Below are 22,434 nucleotides of genomic sequence, written 5' to 3' on the forward strand. Positions count from 1 at the left end.
CTGCAAGAACCTTTGCCAGTCCTAAAAGAGAAAAACTGGAACTATCAGAGGTGTGAACTAAAGTGTCGTATGCACCACTTGAGGACAAAGATAAAAACAAATGTGTCTTTTTCTATCACAGGCATGATAGCTTGTGAACAGTGCAAATGGTTCCTTGAAATTGTCGGTCAAATGAGAATGAATTAGTCACACTAGCACAGGGATATTAAGTTATACGCTGTTTGTCGCTCAGAACATCTGTGATGTTCAGGGTGTGGTCATGCATCACTGTCTGACTGCTTCAGTCCTTTCCAGAACTATCTCATCACCCATCTCCTCTCTTGTTTTTACAACAGTGAGTGACTCTTAATGTGAAATGCCAGAGGAATGCTGTGAATAAGTAATGATTAACCAGAGATGTGTGTGTGCTTCTGTGTGTGTGGGTGTGTGACTGAGCAGACTGAAAGTTGTTTTGTTTTTTTTCACCTTTAACGGTTCTTGTATGATATCTTTTTTTTTTTTTTTAACTTTTGGATACACTTTGTTCATTTAAATACAACCTAAGGCAGTATAAATCACATAAAGTCTCCAGCACCAACTTTTAAGACTTTGCTTTGTGCTCTATGCCTCAGCTTGTGTGTGTGTATTGTCTTGCGCAAGCCAAGCGATTACCTGATACACACACACATGCAGGCTACCACACCTCGTCCTTGCACGCCTCTCCCTACTTCTTCTTTCTCTCCTCATGCTGCAAAGAGGAAGGGGTGTGTTCAGAGCCCTACCCACCATGTCCTCCACACACTTGCGCCACTAAATACACAGTTGCACATCACACACAAGGACAGGCCCAGACTTCATAGCCCACAGGCACCGTTTGCTCAGAAACGAACAGAGTGAGCGGCAGAGAAAGGAAAAGGCAGGGAAGAAAAAAAAAAAAAACATAGGGAGGAAAAAGAAGGGCAGAGCCGAATCCAATGAGGGAGTGAGGAGGTTAGGAGAGGAAAGAAAGAGAGAGAAATCATAGGTTTTGCGAAGTGCTGAGTGGATTGTGGCCACAGGACTGCATACTCTGGGACGAACCGAGGGACCTGGAGGGACAGATAGAAGCAAGAAAAGCAGAAGTTCCTATCAAAGGGGAAAACCACAAAGGATATTTTATCATTAGGATTATTATTTTGTGTGCTGATAAGCGGTGACGATGGCCTCTCCGCAGCAGAGGTACAGGAATTTCTCCAGTGACAGCATGGGCAGAGAGAGGATGCCCTCAGACGAGGGCTATTACCAAGGGATGCTGAAGGCTATGGACGGCAGGAAAGGTACCAGTATGATGGCAATTAATGGAAAATAGCTTAATTGCAAGCCTTGATCTTGATTTGTTTGTTCCCATATGTGTGAGAAGCCGCCAGGCGAGAATTAAGTGTTTTTCCAGGAAGACTTGAGAGGGGTGTTTAATTTAATTTCAAAATTGGAAGAGGTTCAGGTTTCAGACTTTTGTCTGTGTGAGTGTGAAGAGGTTTGTGCTGACGCTTGATTAGCTAGAGTGTTGTATAATGCATGATTTAGTGCATTAATAAGCTCATCTGTCAGAAGGGGAGATGGTGATATTTTATATTGGTTGGGCTTTTATTGGTCTATTGGTAATCCTTACAGGACTGTACTGTCCAGTGTTTTTCCCACTGAGTGACTTAAAAGAGGATACTCCTCTTTTCTAATGCATCAGCAGCGATCTCACTTCGTATTGGTCAGCAAAGCCCATTCACAACTTCAGTTGTGTTGGATGCGTGTGTTTTGGGGTGAGTGAGTCACTGTCGCTGCGGTCTGTGTGTCTTCTGTTGGAGGCACAATGAATGATGTGTTAGATTATTTCCACTTTTTTTTATTTGGATCGTTCCTCTTTCTTCCCATGAACAGTTTTAAAGAGGTATTTTTACAAGTCTTCATAAGTAATCTGTCATTGATTTTGCAATTTTTTCTGCAAAAGCATTTTCCCACTTCTCCAACACACTGCGACTGTTGTGCTACGATTGTGTATTTGCTTTCACAACACTGATACCATTGTTAGCACTGCTGACAAGTACATGTCCTTTCCTAAGGCTAAACTCACAATTTAACAATGGGAACATATTCTGCGTAGAAAAAGTCCTGCAGTAAAAATCACATGAAGCTGTAATAAAGTAGTTTTGGAGTGTCAGGAAAAATGAAAAATCATTAGATCATGATGACCAAAGCACCTGTGTATAAACACAATAGAGATGGTGACAGATTTTTATATAAATTGAAAAAAACAAAAAAACACAGCATAATATTTATATATATATATATATATATATATATTTTTTTTTTTTTTTTTCCTGTATATTCGCTGTGTGTTCTTAATCTGAAAAGTACAAGTAACTGTAAATGTAGAAGAGTTAAAGTTACTATATTTTCCCCTGAAATCTAGTAGAGCAGAAGTGTTAAGTAGCATCAGATGGAAACAGTCAAATTGTACAAATACCTTAAAATTATACACAAGTACAGTATTTGAGTAAATCTACTTAGTTACATTGCTTTCCACGGCTGCTGCTGAGTGTCATGCCGTTCTGGATCATAAAGTCCACACTTCACTGAAGCCTGTTTATGTCTGGTGACTCGTGACACCTGAAGTTCACTCAGCCCCTATCCACTCCCATACTACCATTTACTAAAAAAGAGTAATGAGTCCTCAAGGAGCTGTTATTTAGATGATAAAGTAACACAGTGCTAACAGAAAAAGGGGCAACCAACAGGTCAAAGTGTAACCCGTCTGGGAAATCACTTTTGCCAACAGCATTCTTTTGGAAACATCTCAGTTTTGTTCGTCTGCGTGTGTGTCACCCATCATTAGGTTTCCACCTTGGGTGAAGTTTTGCCCTCTTGTCAGGAAATAAAACCTCAGAGGTCACATAGTAAAGCCCCGTCCCCTTTGGTTTGAATGAAAAATGAGGAGCCCAGTGGTGTCTGTATACGGTTTCCATGGCAACGTGGTTCCATAACACATTTGCAGAAGTCGTTGCTGACTGCCTCCTGAGAAAACAAACGTAGCCTGCGGGTACCTACTTTCTGTTAGCGTTGAATCACTAGCCTTTGCTTTTCATTGCTGGGTGTGTCAGCGCATGAAGACAGATTACGCCCTTAAAACTGATAAGACCGAGGACTTTGTATTGTGTCCGTAAGACTTCCTGCCATAAGGTGAATGGAACTGCTGTGAGTCAGGGAAAGTTCCTCGGCTGAAGGTGTCAAGTGGCGCCCAGTGAAGTAAATTCCTGCAGTTGTGCAATTCGATTATCTAAGTCATCCCGTGAAATTAGTGCTTTCGCATAAACCATATCTTGTGCATCACGTGGGGTCACATCAGGGAGCTGCAGACAGACAGACGGACACATCCTCTGTGTTCATAATAAATGCTGCAGTGACACACCTTTGTGGTTTTTTTTGCCTGAACTCCACAACACTAGGTTGGAACATGCAGGTTTGTTGTCTTAGTGGGTGTATTCCAATGCCTAGACCTTGTTCTTTCTTGTTGGAAAATCTCTCTTAATGCCATGTCTTGAGGTAGTCAAGCAAGTGAATCTTCACACTTCAAGAACATCTCACCTTTTACGATCAAATCCACTTATTTTTTTGTGTCTGCCTTAAAGCACAGCTGGCACCGAGTGAGACACGATCTTGCAAACACAACGTTTTCTAGACAATAAGGGCTCATCTGCCGACGGTGAATGTGCTTTGATGTGGCCTGACTCAGATGCAGGCATCCAGAGGAGTGGACCCAGTGATAAATTCTGTCTGTCCTACAGAAATAAAACACGTCTGGTGTCTTGGGGATTTCCTCTCCTGTCTACTTTATTGTCAAATAAAGCTACTTTCACTGTATGAGTACATCGCTCATACACCTGCTGTGGCTCAGCAACAAAGTGCAAAAGTGTCAGAAGTAAAGTGTTAAAAATTATAAACGCTTTTACATGTGTTTGTAATTTTTCCTCCTCGTTCCATCGGTGTTTAACTGCTGTGTCTCTGTGTTGCAGATGAACGAGATCGAGTACAGAAGAAGACCTTCACAAAATGGGTGAACAAGCACTTGATAAAGGTAAGGACCCCCCCTTTTGCTTTTCTTTTTTTTGTGATTGCAGGCACATTATTGGTTCCATCTCTGCACACAATCCACTCATTTTCACACGAATGAGGCACATTTGTAAATTCAACATAACTGAAAAGTTTGCTCAAGTTTCACTTTTTACTCATTTCTTGCACAACAGCCTCACATGGATGGATATCAAAGGGTAAATTTCCCCTCAGGCCCAAATTACACAGGTAGCAAACACTAGATGCTTTCTTAGTGAATCACTACCTGGGTTTTACTTTAATTGCAGGACCCTGTGTCAAGTGTTAGATAAATGTGGCAACTCAGATTTGAGAGGTTTTTGATCACCTTTAGAATTGTGTCCATGTACGATAGTTTACATTTTTGGCTTGGTTTGTTATTTTGTTGGCAGGAATCATGAGGTTAAGGGCTCATTTGGGGCAATATTTGCACTTTTTTCTACAAAAGCCAGGCAGCAGGTTTTCACAAAATAATGTCCAACTGACCAACAAGCTGCAGCAACAAAATTTCACGACAGGAGAGTCAGATTTCTCATCTTCAGGTTCCCACAATGCAGTTTTACACGACGGATTGTTTTTAGGCGCACACCATCCATCGCTCACCTGTTCTTTGTGAGCAGAAACTATTACCAACATCCCACCCACCTCCACTAGCATAAACACACACCAGCCAGTTATTGTTTCACACTCGGCCACTACCATCACACCCTGATGGGAAGGCTTACCAGAAGTCCAGTCTGTCATCAGCTGAGAGAGACTGTGCAAACCATCCATCGGCACCCATCCACTCTCACATACCTCACTCTCTGTTCTCTAACTATGGCCTGAAAGCCCTCCGCTGCATCACACAGTCAGGGAGGTAAACAGGGGGAGTCGAGTCAAACTGACCGTACTCACTACGAGGGCAAAAACGAGCTCCTGTAACACAATCTCCCTCCCCCAGTAAGTAAAAATACTCCTCCTCGTGCCTTCTTTTCTTCTAGGAAACTCCCGTTGGCACCGATACGTATATGGCCGCAAGACATTAAGTGCTTCCACATTATTTGTATATTCACTCCGCCTACGTAGGGCCATTCATTTCTTTTTTAAATAAATGGAACAAGAAGGGAAAAAATAAGCACAAAGAGAGTGTTATCCTTTCCATGAATGTGCTGTGCTAACGTATTCTGCTGCCACTGTATGGGAACATGCTGCAGTTACTCCCTCTTGTTCCTCTTAAGTGTTCACTGGGAATATTGGAGGGTGAGTCATACACATCTGGACTCACTTAGCTCCCTCTGAAAAGGCAAATTCTGGTCTCGGCCCGTGATCGCCAACAGTAGCACATGTGCTGCGCAGACTGCTGGGTGGCGACTACAAGGCATGCATTGATGTCCAGGGGGCTGCTTTCAGTATTATTGTTTAAATCATGTCCTGAAAAGCTGTTCCAAATATACTTTATATGTATTTCTTTTTCGTGCAAAAAGAGTTTTCTGATGAGGTTTTGACTAAACATTATTATTCAATGCATGTTCATCCAGAAAATGCTTTGAAGCATAGCAGCACATAGAAGGAACATTGTCGCCACCTATGGTCAGCAATAGGGAATCTCATTTGAAGGAAAAGGCACATTTGGTTGGGAAAGTGTTAACTCTGTAGCTGAATGTGCAAGACTGCTTCGCTCAGGTTAACCTGGTGTTAAACTTAATGGTTGGCTTGACGGGGCCAGGCTGCAGGGATGGGTGAAGCCGTGAAGAGCTGTAAAGGGGCCACTGAGTGTTGTCTCCTGCTCGGTAAATCTCTTTATGTAGACGGAGTGGAACTACAGTTGCGAAATGAAAATCGGTTTCCTTCCAGATTCCTGCAAACTGCATTGGATTAGATTCGAAAAGTTGCGTAAGAGATCGGGGGGAAATGGGAGATAGGGGGGAACGGCACAAGATGGGGCATGTTAAAGGGTGTCGCTGTCAGACGGCAGACGACTGGAGGGACCAGGATGAGGCCATGTGCACTAATGGTTTTCACCTTGAAAAGTTCACAAAGCAGCTTTTTTTTTTTGACCCTGAGAGGGTAATTTGTAGAGCAGCACCTACCTTTCAGCAGCGGTTGATCACGTGGCGCACGACCGCAGCCTCTTTAGTACAAAGTAATTGAGCGGTGGCGATAGATAGCTCTTCAGTACCCACTAAGGAGCTTACTAGATACAAAGCAAGAGCTGTCTGAAAGTCACAAAATTCATCACTTTACAAGCAGAAACTAACAGCCATATTCCATGTGGATCAGCAGCATCGGTGCCAATCTGACAGAAGTTGACATTGTGTGAAACTCCACAAAACATACAGTCAACTACAATGGTGCAAACTTCAAAACATGCCATGTTCTATAAAACAGATGAGTTCTGTATGTATACAGTGAACCCTGGTGGTCACACTCGGTTGCCTTCACTAAATTTAGCTCCATCTCCGCTTCATCTTCACTCTGTAGGCAGGGAGGAGCATATCAAAGGTTGGCCAAATAGACGGAGCGGACATACTTGCCAAGATAAATCAGCCACTGTTGTAACTTGCAAAGGAAAATTTACTTTCATTCCATTTTAGGGCAGAGTCGTCCTTTTTCCCACATGGCCGAACACACCCATCTGAGTGATTAATTTGCTCTTTCTTGTCATAGAACTACAGGGAAAAAAAATAAAATAAAAGACCAGTGTAATTATTGACTGTTTCATCTTTCTGTGTCATATACCATCATGTTTACCATCATCTTCGACTTTCATTCCATGTTCATTTCTCTTCTTATCATGTCCTTGTTCTCTTTATTCCATTCTTTCCCTTTTCTCCATTATTCATCCATCTCTTCCATCTGTCATTCCTTCATCTCCCATCCCTCTTCACCCAGCATTGGAGGGCAGAGGTAGGTACTGACATGTTCAAGCAGGACTTTGTGTCTGGTCAGTGTCTGCATGTCCAACTTCCTCGACCGACACAAAATCTTTCCCTCACTTTGCTCACTTTTATTCAATTGTCTGGACACGATTGCACCACACAGAAAAAAAATCTAAAAGATTTAAGATACAGCTCTGTCTTTTAGTCTATTTTATATTCACCATTGCACCCTTTTTTAATGCTAAAATCTCTCCTCACTTGTCAAAGTTGACAGCTACCACTTGGAGCACAAGTCAAGTTTGGCTGCTCACGGCCATGCATTCCTGACCTGTGTAGAATTGCGCAGGTTCAGAGAACGCCCTAAGCACTGAAGAAAACTTATATAACACCACTGCAGTTGAAATAGTTTTAACCCAAACTTTTTCGACACTTTTTTTTCCCCCCCATCATGTTAGATTTAAACTGGATTTGCAGTGATATTGCAAAGTCACAGACTGCACCACATGTTGTTGAATAAAAGATGAGTGGTCAGACTTATTGGCAGCAGTTTGCATCTTGAATCTCTGTTGACGCATCTTCTGTGTTTTCCCTTTTTTTTTTTTCTCCTGGCAGGCGCAGCGTCGGGTGTCAGACCTGTATGAAGACCTTCGAGATGGACATAACCTGATCTCGCTGTTGGAGGTCCTCTCTGGGGAAACACTGGTGAGTTCAGCTTTTTCGTCCGAGCAGCGAATGCAATCAAGCTCCGCTTTCTTTTTTTTTGTTTTTTTACCTCAGCCATCCTCCATTCTCAAATTTGAAACCTAATCCTGACAAATTATATGAGGATTAATTATCTGAAGTCAACCTGGAATGTGATTCCTGTGGTAACGTATTGAAATTTATCTCAGCCAAGTTGTCAGTCAAAGGCTTAACCTGAGCTGAACTCTGCTAAACAAAAACCTGTTAACTCCCTCTGGTGGCTCTGAAGTCTGCCATTCACTTCCTCTGTCTCACTGGCCATCTTTTTTTCTGTTTAACTTAAGCTGAATGCTCACACGTTAAACGTAACGTCAGCGACAGGCTGCCGGCTTTTCATATTGTGCGGTTCAGATCTGTGCAGATGCTTCTCTGCTGCTGCTGCTGCTGCTGCTGCTGCTGCTGCTGCTGATATAGTTCATTGCTCTGCTGCAGCTCTGCTCATCTTCTGAATGCCTCCACGGCCTTAACACATCGACGCCACTTTGGTGTGTTTGCGAACTGTACTCCTATCTGACCCACAGTTCTTCTCTTCTATTCTTCTTCCTCCCTGTCCTTCACCTCCTGTTCGCCTTCCTTTAACTCTCCTCTGTGTGTGCTGATCTTTGCCCTCCGGCCTTCGCCTCCTCTCCTTTGCACTGCTCTTGCTGGGGCTAGCCGAGGGAGAGAGACGTGGTCAGGAGCGCTCGGTTGGTGAGTGGGTTTGTACCGTACACTAGGCCATCCTGTTATGCTTTCCTTGTCTTCTCTGTTTTTTTTAACGATTCACCCGCACTTTCCCAGTGATTTGGCTGTGCATGGGATCCATGGACCTCCAGTCATCGTGATTTATCTTGTTGTCGTGTTTCTTACTTCTCTCATTGACAGGCTTGCTTTAACCATATAGCTGCTGAATTTGTTTTTGTTTGTTTGGGAGCTTTTTCTCTTTGGTTCAGCATGACTTTTCTGCTAATACATATTGTGCATAGTTTTGATTCATGTGCAAAAAAATATGAGACAAACTATCATTATGCAACATACGCTAATCTTACTTTGCTGTCAGATGAATTAAGTAATATAAAAACATTTCCTGCAGATTTTCCCATTATTTTATCCTTTTTTCAAACTTGTGTGGGATAGTGGTAAACAACAGGATTAAGAAAGAAGTAGGAACATTTGGAATCAGGACTTTAACACTATATTCGATTGGAAATATTTACCTTGTAATATGAGTTTTACCATCATCCCACATTTTTTCTTTGTAAAAAATGTCTTTCCATTTGATGTTTTAGCCTTTTTGTCATTCATTTTTTTTGGATGCTTCCCCCCCTCTACCAGTCCACCTAAAGAATCATTTCTGACAGTGGTAGCAGTACTAGTAATAGTTGTACTAGCAACACAACTCAACACCTATTTTTCTCTTCTTTCTCCTCCTCAGCCCAGAGAGAAAGGCCGCATGCGATTCCACAAACTGCAGAATGTACAGATAGCACTGGACTTCCTCAGACACCGACAGGTACGATACATAAAAATGCATCCTTGAACCTTAAAAACTGTGAAAATACAATGTCACATGATGCTTTAATCATTGGAATGATATGATTGTTTTTTGTTTTTTTTCCCCAGGTCAAACTGGTTAACATCAGAAATGACGACATAGCGGATGGGAACCCCAAGCTGACCCTGGGGTTAATATGGACCATCATCCTCCACTTCCAGGTCTCCTCCTCAGTCAGTGTTGTGTTCCTTTATATATTATCGCTCTCTACCCCTGTCTCTGGGATCTGCAACTCTCAGCTGCCGTTTCCCATCTCATTGGAGGCGATCAGAATGGACTCTGGACTCTTCATTTTCTAATGAAAACACATTTCATTCTAACCATATTCTTAGAAGTACTACTGTAACACACTAACACTGCAGTCAAGTATGTAGTGTCTGTAGCTAATTTCAACTCAAGAAATAAAACACCATCAGGGTGTGTTGGTATGAGTCACTCTCCCCTTCTCCCTTGGGGAGGGTGTGTCAGGTGGTGTGCACAACATTTTTTTAATTTATTTTTTGCTTTTCCTGTGTTTGCGGCGAGCTGCCAAGCAGAAATCCCTGGGCATCCGCCTAATAGTCATGGCCTCACCCTTTCCCATATAAAAAAAGGTTCATGTTGCACAAAAAGCTGAAGCTCAGCAGGGGAAACAAAGGTGAGACTGGTGTGGTTTGATGAGGCGATCTGGTAAAGACGCCTTTGTGCCCCGTAGATACACAATGTTCCCTGAGTCTTTATGCTTTCATACAATAGAGGGAAAATAAGACACCTGGGTTGTGGTTGCTGTTGAGTCATAAAAGCTCACCATCAAAGAGTGAAGGAGTCAAATTTTCATCTTAGCACGTAATGTAGGGCTGCATCCCACAGGCTGATCAATTTAAAATAATTACCTTGCACAGGAAAAGAAAAAAAAAATTAGGTTTTAAAGTTTTAAAAAAAGAAAATGCACATAAGAGAGAGTTTCTTTTCTCTAAAACAATTTAAGAAATTGTTTATTTTAAAATCTTAGTAGATTTGCAAGGTAGGGCTGTGGGAAAAGGACAATTTGTGTGCAGGACACAATTACACATTCATTTATACAATCACACAGAAAATGGAAAACCAGCTGCCTGCCATGACTCATCTTTTCTACCCCCGAATTCCCCAGACCAAGTCTTATCTCGATGCCACAGTCATGGTGGCGTTTTCCCAGACCACACCAGGCAGACATCCTGCTGCATCCTGTGAACCAACACTTCAACCTACTGATTCTAATAAACAGAAATTATTGCAATGACATCATTCTCAAATGTAAACGATATCTAGTCAAGAAATGATTTTGGTGTTAATCTGAGACTAATGGTATGTTGTTATAATTCCTTTAAAAACTCTTAGCTCTTGTGGTATTGAGTAAATCCATTTTAATTGCATCTTTTGGTTTCCACTAATGACTAATGTTTTCCACATTTCCTCAACACACATTATCTGCAATATCTGTGGCTTGCAGCGTGTTAAACATTCTATCTTTATATGTTGTCTCAGATCTCAGATATTCAGGTCAATGGTCAGTCAGAAGACATGACAGCCAAGGAGAAGCTGCTGCTCTGGTCCCAGAGGATGACAGACGGCTACCAGGGCATCCGCTGCGACAACTTCTCCACCAGCTGGAGAGACGGCAAACTCTTCAATGCTGTCATACACAAGCACTAGTGAGTGTGGTCAACTTATTTAATATCAACAATATGAAATGAAAAGTTTGGACATAGAACCTTCTGCACAGTATTGACAGCCAGTATTGTTCCCACGTTGCAAGGCTTTCTCATTGCTTTTTGTTAGGGTCTTGTCATAATACACCGCCAGCAGAATTCAATAGTAAGTGCAGTGCAGCAGCAGTAAGACCTTGGAATGCTTTCAAATGTCGAATTACATTTCATAATGCCAGTTTAAACCTCCTCTGTAATTAAATCCTACTTGCTGTATTGACAGTAAGTGTCTACCCCTTAAATAATTTTAGACATGATCACCATGACGTGGCTGTTTTGGGGTATTATGGTTGATTTGTTTTAATGCAGAGAAAATTAGCAGCATCTGCAGCTTTATCAGTGTGGAGCCTCCATATGCTGTTCTTAGTTGTGTTAGCGTTGTAAAACCTGAAATGGCAAGCTTTATTTTGGCACAAAGGCTTTAAAATGTAATAGTTTTGCCATACTACATGCTTTCTTTCACCCCATTTTCTACTTACTGCACCTGATAGTACTCATGCTGCTTTAATATAATATGTGTCTCCGGGAACATTTCAAGCCTTCAGGCTGGAATACCACTAGTAGGTGTTGGCCATGTGTAATTCTGCACCTCCTTCACCATTTTGCTAAGATGATAATTCCTCTATTAAATGTGATTAGCTTCTCAAGGTGTGTGGAACCAAGTATTAGGAAGCAAAATCTGGAGCCTTTGCTGTTGAACCCTAAATATGCTAATTCCCCCAAAGCTGTTGTATGTCTTTACAGCAGAATTAGTGGTTAGAGACACTTTGTGTGTTAGCATCCTGGGAAATGAATGCGAGTGTATTTCTCAGGAAGATCTGTCAATACAATTTACAAATGGTGGGTTTTATAAGAATGGGATTCACGCGAAGTTCAGAAAGCAAACAGTAGAGAAGCCGTATTAGATGAGAGAAATGTTTGGTGTATTTCTTTAGACCCATTATGATTTGAATAAAACAGATGCCTGCAGGGGCAAGTTTTCTTAAATTGGAGCATGTACCTGCAGCTCTTTTTTTTTTTCCTTTTTTGAAGACTCCCGAGGCTGGCTTTCTGCAGCCTTTAATAAAGGTCAGGGGTGTGGTGTGTGGGCGTAACTGTAGCGCTCTGTCTGCTACATGAAAAGTGTGGTGTTACTTCAGGCTGAGACACAAGTCGGGGCAATCTAGTGGAGAATATGTGTTATCCAGAGAATTTAAGATTGTTCGGGGTTTATGTGCATGGAAGAAGGCTTACAGTACGGATTTGTAAGGCCATGGCTCAAGCTTGAAGCTTGATTAAGGAGCAGTGACTCGGCTGTACCACTAGGAGGCTTTTTCATCTCAGCAAACCTGCAGAAGGATTAAGAGAATCTTTAGAAGATGCTGAGGGTCCGAGATGATGCCAGGATGGATTTACATGCAACAATTCCGCCTTCAAAAGATTTCTTTCAATAAGTAGTTGGACCTAATCTTTTTACTTGCTGTCGGACTTGCTAAAGGACACGTCTGTGGATGCTGCCATGCTCGGTTTAAGGAAGAAGTCTAAACAGAAGAAGAGAGGCCTGGGCTTCATCGGTGGGGCACTGGGATCTCTTAGCGATGTGGATGACAGGGTGGTCATGGTGTGCGATGATATTCCATCTGAGGGATCCTCCTGGGACTCAGGGCGGGGCTCTCATAGCTCAGGGGCCCGCTCTAGCGGCGACGAACTGGGCTGTGGGTGGAGGTCCCGCAGCTTTCATGGGAGAGAGAGCCAGAGCCCCCAAAGGCCGACTAAGCAGTTCTCTGTCCGAGAAATCCGTCACGCGGAGGCTTCTCCTGTGTACGGCCACAACGCAGTCCGTTCCACTCAACGCATCAGAGAGCTGTATGATATGCACATGCTTATTAAATGTCTTAACTGGTGGTGCAGGGATGTTCACTGCACATTTGAATTTGTGGATTTAAAATGTGTTTAAGAACTGCGATCAGTTCTGATGCTATGAATGAACATTGTGCAAAAAGTCTGCATGACAGACGTGATGAGCTTCTGTGATGCGTTCAATCATCCTATTCTTGAACTTTTAGCTCCTGTGGGAGTCAAGCTGTGGCTGGTTGGGGGCTTAGGATGTGTCAGCTTTGATTATGATAGCTGCTCTGTAAATTACATTCCACCTATAGACTCTCTGACATCTGCCAGAAACAGTCAAACACCCAGAGGACAAAAAGGCAGGTGCTCCTGCAGCTTTGTCAGAAAGTGAACAGGTGGGCTCTTTTATGGCATTTTGCCAATGGCAGAAGGTACCACTGCTAATATACTGTACAGTGTGACATTTAGCTCTCGATCCTGTTCCTTTGACTGACATTTGTGGTGTTAAAGGAAAAGTTATCTCATGATACTGTGTACCATAACACGATATATATTTCTGAACATGTTTCACATCTGAAGACTACTTTCTTCCCCTCAACAAGACTTTGCTGTTGCATTTTTGTCTTCCCCAGTCCCAGACTCATCGACATGGGCAAAGTGTACCGACAGACCAACATGGAAAACCTGGAACAGGCCTTCAGTGTGGCTGAGAGAGACCTGGGAGTGACACGCCTCCTGGACCCTGAGGGTAAGAAAAGCTATTTTCTGAAATGAAAATGAAATGAAATGAATACTTTATTTATCCCAGAAGGGAAATTCAATATTGTAAAAGCTCACGTTTTTATTTATTTTTAAAAAAATCAATATAACATATATTTTATACAACAATAATAATCATTCAGTCATTCAATTGTCAGTTAGTCAGATTTGTTCTTCAAGGTGATGGCTGTTGGCAGGAATGAATTTCTGTATCTCTCCGTTCTACAGCGACACATTACTATATATTATAATAATATAATAATAACTATATATATATTATTATATATTATTATAATACTGATAATCATTTTATTCAGTGTTTTGTGAATGTTATGCTATAATAGCTCTACAGGGTACTGACGGTTGAATGAAATGCTTATAAAAAAATATGTGCCCTTGTCCTTTCAGATGTGGATGTCCCGCACCCTGATGAGAAATCCATCATCACCTATGTGTCATCCTTGTATGATGTCATGCCTCGCGCCGAAGCCACCGTCAGAGCAAATGTAAGGGCAGCGTGAAAAATTTTGGGGGAAAAAACTGTAAATGGTGCCTCAGGATGGCGCCAATGTTTGCTCAAATGTCATCTGATGGAATGCTTGATCAGAATCATTCAAAACTGAACGAGCTTGTGATTCTGCTTATATAATTAACTTTCTCACAGTTTCTTTTTTTCTTTTCTTTTTTCTTTTCTTTTTTTTGACTGTTGTCCCATGTGACCAGTCGTTCAAAGTGAAATAGAAGTCTTGTGAAACCAAGTATCACAGGAAATTAGCAACCTTTGGTCAAGATAGAAAGAAGCGCTTAAATGTGTATTGTCAACCAGTCCCTCTTCTGGAAGGACTTTCTAATTCCTGACCTAAATCCAAAAGGTGACCTATGTAGAAGCGAATATTGACCTCATTTTAGACTATTGTCTTGCTCATATTAGTCCTAACAGACACGCAGACAGCTACACACACATAATCTAAAAAAAAAAAAAAAATACTGCTTTCTGTCTGTCTCCCATCATTGTCTTCCTTCTCCCACTTTCCCCTCCACCAGTGCCCTCTTCAGCATTCCTTTCTTTACTCTCTCCCTCCTTATCCACTCAACACAAGACCTGGATTGTTGCTACCTAATTGAGTTGAGGGTGGTGTGGATGGAGAGACACAGCAGAAGAAGAGCCCTCCTGTTGGTTGTTGTTGTTGAACTCTCGGCTCTCTTTTTTGCTGTGTTGGCTGCAGGACCTGGAGCTGCGCTGGCAGGAGTACTATGAGCTAGTGACGGTTCTGCTCCAGTGGATGCGCCACCATGTCATGATCTTCGAAGAGAGGAAGTTCCCCGCCAGCTACGAGGAGATAGAGGTGAGCTGATTTAACAGTGGTGTGCTGTTATTACGCCTCTAGGCGAGGGATTTTGTTGCAGGCATGTTTGCGGTTGCGCAAGAACACAGAAAAATAATGTTGCCCGTAATGCTTTCCATGGAAAAGTTGTTAAAAGACCAATTAATACGATGCATGTATGAAAATGTGAAGCTGTTTCTGCAGCTATCCTTTATTTGGCTGACACAATGTCTGGCTGAGGACAGATACAGGCAACTGCACAAGCATTGTGGTACTGAAGGTGGGGCAGTGCTGGTGCTGAGAAAATGTAGCCAAAAGGCAGATAATGTTCAACCTAATCTTCAGGAGAATCAGCGCTCTGCCACTCCCTGTCAGCGTTTCAGAGTTAAAGTGTTGCTCAGCTTTTTTTATTTTCCTTTTCTTCAAAGTCAAAATCATTTGCAGAGTAGCAGCGTCAAAAGTAGCAGGTTTTGGGGTGCCCTGGTAGTTCAACAGGTAGAGCAGATGATCCATAAACAGGGGCTAAACTTCCAGGTGAAGCAGCTATGTTTCGAGTCCAATCCATGGCCATTTGCTGCATGTCCTTCCTCACTCTTCTCCCTGCTTTCCTGGCTCCCTCTCCACTTACCTGTCGGAAAAAGGCCCAAAAAATAACATTAAAAAATAGTTGCAGGTTTTGGTGTGTTTTCTTTTTAAAACACTAAGTTAAGTCTGGAACTTTTCCTGCCCAGTGATATATCCAGTGAAATGACGTTAGCCCATTAGACGGTGGATTTAATTTACACTGGTCATGGGAATGTGTCAACGATGCTCTTACTTTTCCTAGAACAGCATCATGATGTGTTACTTTAGTGTCCTCATCCTATTTATGAAATTAGCAGTTTGGATTGACTCATCAGGGAGAAATGTACATATTCTATGAATCAGTTTTCCAACATAGCAACAGTAATATATAAGTTATGGACAATAAAGTCATTATTCCATTATGTCATGTTGATGATGCAGATTTTTTTGTTTCATAAACCTCCTTTAGCATACAAATATTTTTTGGGAAAAACAAAAAATAAATAAATAGATTAAAAGAAGAAAATATGAATGTTAATGTAATGTAAATGTTCATTTTGTGTATTTTTTCCTCAGCTTCTTCTGCGACAGTTCTCAAAGTTCAAAGAGACAGAGCTGCCGGTGAAAGAACAAGACAAGAGCCGCTCCAAACACATCTACCAGTCCTTTGAGGCAAGCAAACCACGCTTTTGTGTCATGTTCTGTTCCTTTCAATGCATGAAAAACGACCCACCCACGCATACTAACTGACGAATTGTACCTCTGCCCGTCCACAGAGTGCTGTGCATGCTGGTCAGGTGAAGGTCCCTCCTGGCTACCATCCCATTGATGTAGAGAAAGAATGGGGTCGACTCCATGTGGCCATCCTCGAGAGAGAGAAGCTGCTCAGGATAGAGTTTGAAAGGTGAGGACGGTGGCGGATGAGTAATAGTAGATGTTTACAGTGATCAGACTTTAATTGGACAAAGTCTTTCCTTGAAAATGGGTGCAGTGTTAACAAGTCAGAACAAGGCAGAAATAAATCAGCCAGACACCACACCGAGCGAAAAGATTTGGAGGTAATTCCCAACTTTGGCTTCCACTGCAATGCCAAGAAGAGTGTTCAATATATAATGACAAATAATACAGTAAAGCATAAATAAACAGAGTGATGGAACCATACAGTTTTTTTTTTTTTACCTTAACAGAACAATGTTTCTTTGGAAAAGTTAGGTTAGAGGTAAGCTTTTTCTAGGTCCTTGTAAAGAACTTGATCTAACTTGATCCAAGGGGCTAAAAAAGCTCCACCATCTTGGGATTTGAAGCAGTGATGAGATAATAGACTCAAAACTGAATAAACTGAATGACGCCACGTAGCTAGTACCCAGCTGCAGCTTAAACTTAATCCAGTTAGCAACAAAGATCTACTCATAAGAGAATGGCAGAATTAGATCTTTGCCAGTTACATTTTATTCACTACTGACCAACATTTCTTAACTATGAAAATTGTTTCATTAAAGATTTATTATTTCCCGCTTTTGCATAATTTTTATTTGCTGAAAAAAGCCCCCCAAATATTTCTGATGAAAGGCAGCTCTTTTGGTTTTATGTATTGGCTTGTAACAAAATGAGAGCGTTCCCTGTAATAGGACACACCAAAGAAATAATTAAATCTGATGAAATAGGGTGAAGTATTGTTTGATGGATTTTTTTTATTTTATTTTTTAAATGGATTTAGAATATTGTCACATCATGCCAGGAAAATGGGATGGTCTTCATATCACGGGATTCTGTAGTCATCTTTCAGTCTCATAGCCTTGTTTACGGTTCTGAGATGTGGAATGACTGAATGAGCAGACTTCTTTGTCAGAAAACGGAGACGTTTTTGTTTCGCTCTGAGCTCATACATGGCAGAATAATGGGAGTGTGAGAAGAGCTGACTTTCTTGCAGCCTGAACGATAATCTGTCTAGAAGAGCTGAGGAATGGCTTTTGTGAGTGACCCTTGTAAACTGGAGTATTTGCTGCCGCGCAGATGGGCGTAAGTGTTCTGTCGCGTTGTGAGCTGTGGATCGCGGGTGTTATGGGACAGAGATGATCTCTATTTTGTTTTGTTCTGTTGTTCTGAATTTAACGGTATTGATCTCATCCTACCCAGACTCGAGAGGCTACAGAGAATTTACAGCAAAGTCAATATGGAGTCAGGGGTGTGTGATGAGCAGATCAGCTACCTGAACTCCCTGGTGCAAACGGTGAGTCCTCTTCAGATGTAATTGTTATCAGACTAACTGCTGTCTGCTTTACGAGCATTCATAAACTGATGGGAAATCCAGAAGATAATCACAAACAACTTGTTGGCCATACAACTGTTGTGTAATTGTGACCTATGTTATGATGCCTCCCAAACATTTTAAATATGAAATTCACTTGTGAAACAACACACCAGTGAAACGTATGTAAAACTCACTTTAAACACAAATCCAGACATTCGTAAGACAGTATTGTAGCTAAACAAAAACCACATGGGACTCTCAGCTATCCTTCAAGCAGAGACTTGTGTTGTTCTTTTTCATTTTGATGCCACTTGAAAATAAGGTGGAAATCAACATTTTGATTGGCTGTTTTTCTTCCAGGACATTCGCCTACTGAGTTCAGGGAAACCAGCACAGCACACTGCAGAGGTGGAAAGAGAGCTGGACAAGGCAGAAAACATGATTCGCCTGCTCTTCAACGATGTGCAGATGCTGAAGGATGGGCGCCACCCTCAGGCTGAACAGATGTACCGCAGGTAGGTGCTATGCCAATGCTGCATTCAAGTCCACTACCTACAAAGCAGTTCAAGAACATCAGTTAAGCATTTTAAGAAGATAAAGTAAAAATTCTCAAGTATTTTGAAAACCAAGGTCATTGTCCACTAACAGCTCGCTGTTTTTTTTGTTTTTTTTTTTAAACCCCTGCAGAGTTTACTGCCTCCATGAGCGCCTGGTGAACTTGCGCAGCGATTACAACCTTCGTCCGAAGACTGTCGTGACAACTAGCCAGGTAAACCTTGTCAAGGGTGCCCAGCTGAACACCTCCAAGTCGCGGCCTGAGTTGGATGACGTGACCCTGCGCTACGTCCAAGACCTGCTGGCCTGGGTGGAGGAGAACCAGCGCCGCATCGATGATGCTGAATGGGGATCCGACCTGCCCTCGGTGGAGTCCCAGCTGGGCAGCCACAGAGGCCTGCATCAAACCGTGGAGGACTTCAAATCCAAGATTGAACGAGCCAAGGCCGACGAGGTAGTGATGTCATCGTCTGTTGGAGAGGATGACAAAGTGTCCCAAATTCTGCTGTTGATTTTAAAAGGAATCAAATGAATGTGAGTGGTAATGTCTTTTTGTATCTTTCACGTGCTATAGAACCAGTTGTCTCCTGTCAGCAAGGGCACATACAGAGAATACCTGGGAAAACTGGACCTTCAGTACGGCAAACTACAGGTACATCTTTTCATTTTCCAACATGTTTTTGTGGACCTTGAGATTCTCTGCTTTGACAAATTTGAAGTTGCAGTTGTGTATGTTTGCACATTTATCAACTGCTAATATTTGGATTTATTGTTTTCTTCAGAACTCCTCCAAATCCCGTCTAAGGAACTTAGACTCACTGCATAACTTTGTCAGCGCTGCCACTAAGGAACTGATGTGGCTACACGACAAAGAAGAGGAAGAGGTCAACTTTGACTGGAGTGACAGAAACAGCAACATGACGGCCAAGAAAGACAACTACTCGGTGCGGTTAAGAAGGAGAACAAGACCTCAAATTCCACTATCACACAATGCAGTCATTAATTTTTATATTGAATTTTGTCTCTTTAGATTCTCAGACAGTTGTTGAATGAATGAACGTGATTTTTGTCCCATGATTATAATGAACTGTGTCCTTTGAATTCATCAGGGTCTCATGCGAGAGCTGGAGCTGAGGGAAAAGAAGGTCAATGACATCCAGGCTATGGGAGACAGACTTGTCAAGGATGGACATCCTGGCAAGAAGACAGTTGAGGTGATTACAGCAGTAATTCCAGCTAAAGTGTATAACATTCACATCACAGCGTATACTCTAAAATACTGAGGCCCAAATTAATCCACTGTTAACATGTTCTCTTGGCTTCTGCTAGTCCTTCACAGCTGCCCTGCAGACTGAATGGAGCTGGATCCTCCAGCTGTGCTGCTGTATAGAGGCTCATCTCAAAGAAAACACAGCCTACTACCAGGTGTGGAACACAGACATTAATGCATATACATCTGTGATATTTCATTAACCCTCCTACAAGCATCCATACACATGCTCATATTTCTTTCCCCCATGCCATCTCCCTTTTTGCAGTTCTTTGCCGATGTTAAAGAGGCCCAGGACAAGATGAAGAAAATGCAAGAAACCATGAAAAAGAAATACACCTGTGATCGTTCTACAACAGCCACACGTCTGGAGGATCTGCTGCAGGATGCTGTGGTGAGTATATTTCCATGCTCACAGTCATGTATAGTGCTACATGTAAGACATTCTTAAAAGAAAAAGGAGACAGGGAAAAAAATATAAATATTCTAATCTAGTTTGCCCTTGTTTTCAACAGGAGGAGAAGGAGCAACTGAACGAATTCAAGACTCTGGTGACTGGCCTGAACAAGAGAGCCAGGTCCATCATCCAGCTGAAACCACGAAACCCCACCACCTCCATCAAAGGCAAAACGCCCATTCAGGCTGTCTGTGACTTCAAGCAGCAGGAGGTTAGAATAAGCATTTACTAGTTTGATCATAATTGTGACAAAGCTTGAATATGACTTATTTAATGTGTCATGGATTTGGTTTCAGATCACTGTCCACAAAGGAGACGAGTGTGCCCTCCTCAACAACTCTCAGCCCTTCAAGTGGAAGGTCTTGAACCGTAATGGACATGAGGCGGTGGTGCCTTCTGTCTGCTTCATGGTGCCTCCAGTCAACAAGGAGGCTGTGGACAGTGTGTCGAGGTAAGAATACAATACAGCAAAACAAAATCTGTCACCTGTGTGAAACTTGTACAGACCGTGTATATAATATATATATATATTATATATATGCCATAATAATGGCAGTCTTGAGTTTCCAGTGACTCCTATGACTTTGAATTTTCTATGATGGAATCATTGTAAAAACAGTCATGCATTTTGGTGCTTTCATAGACTTCTGGTAGGTCTTCTGGAAGCATAGCAAAATCTGCTTGGTCAAAAATATACATATAACAACTTGAATTATTAGGTTTGGTGATGTAGAAAGCTGAGTTAATCAGATTTTCTTAGTGGCGTGACCTCTAGCAGAAGTGACAGTTTAAAGCTCTACTGAAGTTTGATGTAGATCACATTGGCAAACAAACAGTCCTCTGGAGAAAAAAAAATGTGGTCAGAAGAAACAAAAAATGAACTATTTACCCACAATAATCAGAAATATGTTTGGAGTTGAGAAGTTGAGGCGTTTAACCTCAAGAACACCAAACCTTCCTTGTGCATGGTGGTGGCGGTATTATGCTATGGGGCTGTTTTGCTGCCAGTGGAACTTATGCTTTATACAAAGTAAATGGAATAATAATGAAGAGGATTACCTCCACATTGTTCATCGTTGAGATGATATCAACCAAGAGACATTTAACCCAACATTAGCATTGCTGTATGTATATTAGAGTTATAGGAGTCACTGGAAACCCAAGACTGCCATGATATACATGTTTGTTTTTTTTTTTACATGTGTATTGAAACTTTGGTTTATGACAGTGTATGGACAGAGTGGGAAGACACTTTTTGCACTGGGTCTTTCAATTAATGTAATCTCTGAAGCCTTATACCTGATCATTTCTGTGGTCTCATATCTGAAGTGCACTTTGTTTACAAATGGTCACATTATTTGCATTTTTATCCTATTGTAGTCTGGATGGAGGTCATCAGCAGATGGTGTCCATGTGGCAGAAGCTCCATATAGACATGAAGAGTCTGCTGTCATGGCAGTACCTGATGAGAGACTACACACAGATACGCTCCTGGAACATCTCCATGGTTGGTACCAACAGCTTCACTCCAGGGTTTGAGGGGTATACACATGGCTGTAGAGAAGGCTATGCAGGGAGAAGCTTCATTTATTTTCAGTGTGTTCAGAATCAAATTCAGTTACTACAGGACAATATGTAGACAGTGGAATTAGCTTTGATGAAATTAACAACGAAAGAAACTTGTTTTTGCTTTAACGATTCCGTATGTTTGACACCATGAGACGAAGCTCACTTCCAAACCAAAAATACACCAATTCTCCTCAATTTCTTTTCCACCCTGTGCAGTTAAAGACCATGAAACCAGAGGAGTACCGGCTGATCATGAGGAACCTGGAGCTCCACTACCAGGACTACATGCGTGACAGCCAGGACTCACAGCTCTTTGGCCCTGATGACCGAATGCAGGTCGAGGAGGACTACACCAAGTCCACCCAGCATTTCGACAACCTGCTTCGCTCCATGGAGAAAGGTAATATTTGCTCTCTCAACGGCAATTTGATTTTGTGCTTGTCTGGTTATATCAAGGGAATGTGTACTGAAGTGTACAGCAACTTTAAGACATGTCAATTCACCTTTCAGGGCAAATGGTTGTTAGGCTCAAAGGTGAGTGATGTATAGTCAGCCAAAGCTCACCAAGCTAATGTGTGCACATGCTTTTGAGCCTTGGATGGGATGTTCAGATACAAACATTAGTGTCTAGATTAGAGTCATGTGTGACTGCATGTTGTTTTGGTTCCCAAGTTGCTTTTTATTAGCAGCTCTGCACCAAGTAGGACCCATGTGTTGTGAGTTAAGCAACAGTACTTCATGCTTTTTGTCATGCAGCCATGTAATATATTAGTGTGATTACTTGCATAGAAAATACACACTACAGAATGTATGCTCTGGATGTAGCGCATATGGAGCTGTGAGTGTTTGAGGCACAACACATGAAGAACTGCATGTATGAATGTGCTTTAAATGCACTG

General features: G+C 41.9%; 1 protein-coding gene across 20 annotated transcripts in view; it reads left to right on the top strand.

Annotated features, from left to right (window-relative positions):
* LOC103359623 (plectin-like) overlaps positions 1-22,434 on the top strand; it is a 118,497-nt gene that overhangs the window by 77,608 nt on the left and 18,455 nt on the right. For 9 of the 20 annotated variants that reach the window (XM_008285061.1, XM_008285065.1, XM_008285055.1 and 6 more), the window contains 24 exons: positions 4,023-4,084; positions 6,973-6,987; positions 7,572-7,661; positions 9,115-9,192; positions 9,303-9,407; positions 10,738-10,904; positions 13,418-13,533; positions 13,953-14,050; positions 14,771-14,890; positions 16,010-16,105; positions 16,210-16,337; positions 17,570-17,663; positions 18,045-18,199; positions 18,372-18,696; positions 18,814-18,891; positions 19,022-19,183; positions 19,349-19,453; positions 19,569-19,664; positions 19,778-19,903; positions 20,025-20,177; positions 20,263-20,417; positions 21,347-21,473; positions 21,752-21,935; positions 22,046-22,069. In XM_008285061.1, coding sequence (XP_008283283.1) covers positions 4,023-4,084; positions 6,973-6,987; positions 7,572-7,661; positions 9,115-9,192; positions 9,303-9,407; positions 10,738-10,904; positions 13,418-13,533; positions 13,953-14,050; positions 14,771-14,890; positions 16,010-16,105; positions 16,210-16,337; positions 17,570-17,663; positions 18,045-18,199; positions 18,372-18,696; positions 18,814-18,891; positions 19,022-19,183; positions 19,349-19,453; positions 19,569-19,664; positions 19,778-19,903; positions 20,025-20,177; positions 20,263-20,417; positions 21,347-21,473; positions 21,752-21,935; positions 22,046-22,069 — 2,859 coding nt within the window. Of the gene's footprint in view, positions 1-695; positions 1,296-4,022; positions 4,085-6,972; positions 6,988-7,571; positions 7,662-9,114; positions 9,193-9,302; positions 9,408-10,737; positions 10,905-13,417; positions 13,534-13,952; positions 14,051-14,770; positions 14,891-16,009; positions 16,106-16,209; positions 16,338-17,569; positions 17,664-18,044; positions 18,200-18,371; positions 18,697-18,813; positions 18,892-19,021; positions 19,184-19,348; positions 19,454-19,568; positions 19,665-19,777; positions 19,904-20,024; positions 20,178-20,262; positions 20,418-21,346; positions 21,474-21,751; positions 21,936-22,045; positions 22,070-22,434 lie in introns of those variants that run through there. The other 11 variants (XM_008285063.1, XM_008285066.1, XM_008285052.1 and 8 more) reach the window with 8 other exon arrangements.

The sequence above is a fragment of the Stegastes partitus genome, unplaced genomic scaffold (genome assembly GCF_000690725.1).
Source record: "Stegastes partitus isolate 25-593 unplaced genomic scaffold, Stegastes_partitus-1.0.2 Scaffold384, whole genome shotgun sequence".
NCBI classification, from domain to species: domain Eukaryota; kingdom Metazoa; phylum Chordata; class Actinopteri; family Pomacentridae; genus Stegastes; species Stegastes partitus.